The 3,145-nt window shown below is 54.9% G+C and overlaps 1 protein-coding gene across 1 annotated transcript in view; it reads right to left on the bottom strand.

Annotated features, from left to right (window-relative positions):
* The window catches only part of TRIM9 (tripartite motif containing 9), a 25,721-nt gene that overhangs the window by 9,605 nt on the left and 12,971 nt on the right, over positions 1-3,145 (bottom strand). Inside the window, exon 7 of the mRNA XM_010004287.1 lies at positions 2,411-2,576. Within this exon, the coding sequence (XP_010002589.1) occupies positions 2,411-2,576 (166 nt within the window). The remainder of the gene's footprint in view (positions 1-2,410; positions 2,577-3,145) is intronic.

The following is a 3,145-nucleotide window of genomic DNA, read 5'->3' as shown; positions in this document are numbered from 1 at the left end:
CCTGCAGAGGCCCAGACACAACTTCTCCCTCTTCTCATCCTTGCTCTCTCCAGATGCTGAGACCCTACAAGACTTCTCACTCCCCGCCAGCCTCTTCAGCCCATCCCACCGCTCACTGGAGGCAGAAGAAAGACTCCAGTTAATCCCACAGGCTGCAGACAAGGATCTTATGTGCCAGGACAAGCTTTTCAATAACATCCTCCAAGCAGAATTTCTCATTACCATTTACAGCAGGATAGCCAGGTTCAGAGAAGTGTTCTCTCCATACCGTGCTCCTCTCTTCTTTTGTTCCCTCTTCCCGCAGAACCGGCTCCGCGGCGCGTGGCAAAGCTGAGCCTGCTCCAGGGAAAACAGCACAGCCAGGCCTGATGCTGCTGCACAGCCCAGAAATAAAGGCTGGGTTCTGTGAGGTGGCTCTGTTCAATGAGTCACTCGGGTATCTGGAAGCTGCAGAGAGATGTAATTTCTTCCACTTTGTGTCCAAGAAGCTCAGGTGGACTCTAAGAGCAGAAAATGCTCCAAGGCCGTTTGAATTTTCCTCCTCCTTTCTTTCTTTTGTTCTGGAGTAACAAATGCAAAAGCCCATTGAGTGAAGAGGGGCAATGCAGCAAACTCTCAGCTGATGCTCAGAAGAATCAAACTTGTGACCAAGGCAGCAGCCCCAAAGCACCAGCCCCAAGTCTGCTGTGACCAAAACCTGCTGTTTTCTCCCAAATTCCTTCGTATTTTGGAGCTGAGAAATAGGTGAGCTTGGCTGGATAGTGACAACACCAAGGAGAGGAAAGGAGAACTGGAAAAGATCACAGGGTTCCCCCCCCTGCAAACTCCTGGCTGGGACAGCTTAGAGCCCAGGTGGTTTTAGTTAGGAAACTGTGTCTCCAGTGGTGTTAGGAGACACAAATGTGATGAGAAGCCAAAGCTCTGCTGTGTCCTGCAAAGGCTGCTGAAGCTGGATAGTGAAGCAAGTGAGAACTGTTGGTCTTCAGGCTTTGGGAGAGGTCCTGACCTCCCCAGCATGGGGCTGGATCTGGGTTGTCCCATCCCTGGACCTCCAGAAGAAGGCTGCAGCTTCCTTGAAGCTGGTGCCCAGCTTTGCAAATACACACCCGGCTCTGAGATAGACATGCTGAGGCCTCTGTGGGCTGTGATCTGAGTTTTCTGCCTCTTGTATGAGAAGGGTTTGTCACAGGTTTGCTCTCCACTCCATCTCTGTCACACAGGAGTCCCATTCCTCACCTACCTGTCCTGCTCATGCATCCAAACCTGGCAGATGCTCTCTCTCAGCTGGAACAGTTATCTCCTACAGCTTAGAGCAGGCAAGCAAGTGAAAACACTCTGCTCTGCCTCTCTCTGTAAATCAATTTTCAGCAGAAAACCCTTTTTTCTCCTTGCTCAAAGCCACCAGAGGTGTTCCATGGCAAGAAGGATCTCACTCTCCTTCTGCCCCACCAGCAGCCCCACGAGTTGTGTTCCCTCCTGTCCCCAGACTGCATCTGCTGGCAGCTGCTGGGGACCCCAGAGCCAGGAGCCAGCCAGGCCTGGCAACACTGCTGGGAAGGACATCTCCACATGGAGATTTTAGTCTGGGAATAAGGAAAAGGGATTCCACCAGACGTGGAAAATTCCCAAGGAGGGCTTTCTTGCCTGGCAGCCAAGCCATGGGGCAGCAGATGTGCTGGTGGGGACCGACTCCTTCCTTCACGGCTGCATCCCCCATTGGGGATCCCACCTGGCTTCTTGGTGCCAGCCTGAGGACTCTCCTCCTGCATGCCAGAAACCAGCCCATTTTCTGTGATGGATTAAGTGCCTGGTGTGACAAATGTACTTAAGATCAGGCTGGGAGACTCCTCCTCAGCCACTGAGGGAGTGTTTAATGTTCCCACGGCGGGCCTGCTGGCGAGGGGGAATCAGACGGTGCCAGCACAGCTGGTTGTACCCCCTGTGGGTCAGCAAGGACACCCGTGTGGCTTCACGGGCCCTCCAGCTGTCTGTGGTGCACAGGCAGAGGCTGGAGGAGACATGGTGAGGTTCTGGTGTGGTGCAGCCATGTGCAGCCCCTAGTGCCCAAGGAGCAACGTTGGATTGTTTGATGGAATTAAGGAAAAGATCTGAGCTGCCCTGTGTGCGACGCAAACCCTGCTGCCACCACACCTTACACACCTCTCTGCAGGGTGCCTCTCGTTGTACCTCCCCAAAGACCACCTTATGCAAAGGAAAGGGGGGGGAGGGAGAAATTCTGGCCCTGTTGGAGGCTCCTGACATGTCCTTCCCTCCTCCCATCAGTGCTGGCTTTACTGCAGGGATTGCTGAGGTCCTGGAGGACCAGCGCAGCGGTTCCCTCTGCTGCAATGCTAAGCTGGGGGGTGCTGGTTGGGCCCCACCCCTGCATGTCAGCAGTGTCCCAGCACATGGGGCTGGAGCTGTGGCAATGCCTTACCCTCGGATGTCTGGAGGACCAGGGTCTTGCTGTAGGGGCTGACTCCAGTTTTGTTGAAGGCTTTGACGCGGGCGCTGTAGGTGCTGTTGAAGTGGAGCCCGTCCACCGTGCACATGGTCTCCTTGCCCACATACACCTCCTGCCAAGGGAGCATAGACACAGGTTAGTGCCCTGACCAGTGGCCCACAGCAAAATGGTCCTATGATTTCATAGGACCACAGAATCCCAGACTGGTTTGGGTTGCAAAGGACCTTCAAGATCATCTAGATCCAACTTCCCTGCACGGGCAGGGACACCTCCCACTAGACCAGATTGCTCCAAGCCCCATCCAACCTGGCCTAGAACCCTTTGGCTGTTCCATGACAGGGCAATAGCAGAGCCAGGAGCACCCCAGCTCCCAGCTCACCACCTGGGGCTTGCTGCAGGTAGCCCCATTTTCAGCCTAAGGGCTGAGTCCTCTTGCCTCTGAGCAACCATCCCAACCTCTCCTGGCCCAGCAAGCAGGCTGAGCTACACACTGACCTGCTCTCAGCAGGGACTGTCACCTCTGCAACAGTTGGCACTCCCAGTTTGCCTGACACAGCTGGTCACTGTGCTGCTTTGGGGCGAGACAGTGGCTCAGTGGTTTGAGAAGCCAGTGACATTCCCTTCCCAGCACCAGCCATGTCCCATCAGCTGAAGCAACCCTCTGTAACCCCGGTGGCAGGA

Source organism: Chaetura pelagica, unplaced genomic scaffold (genome assembly GCF_000747805.2).
Source record: "Chaetura pelagica isolate M959 unplaced genomic scaffold, ChaPel_1.0 scaffold141, whole genome shotgun sequence".
In the NCBI taxonomy this organism is placed as follows: domain Eukaryota; kingdom Metazoa; phylum Chordata; class Aves; order Apodiformes; family Apodidae; genus Chaetura; species Chaetura pelagica.
Note: the sequence above shows the minus strand (reverse complement) of the source record. Positions and strands in the feature narration are given on the sequence as shown.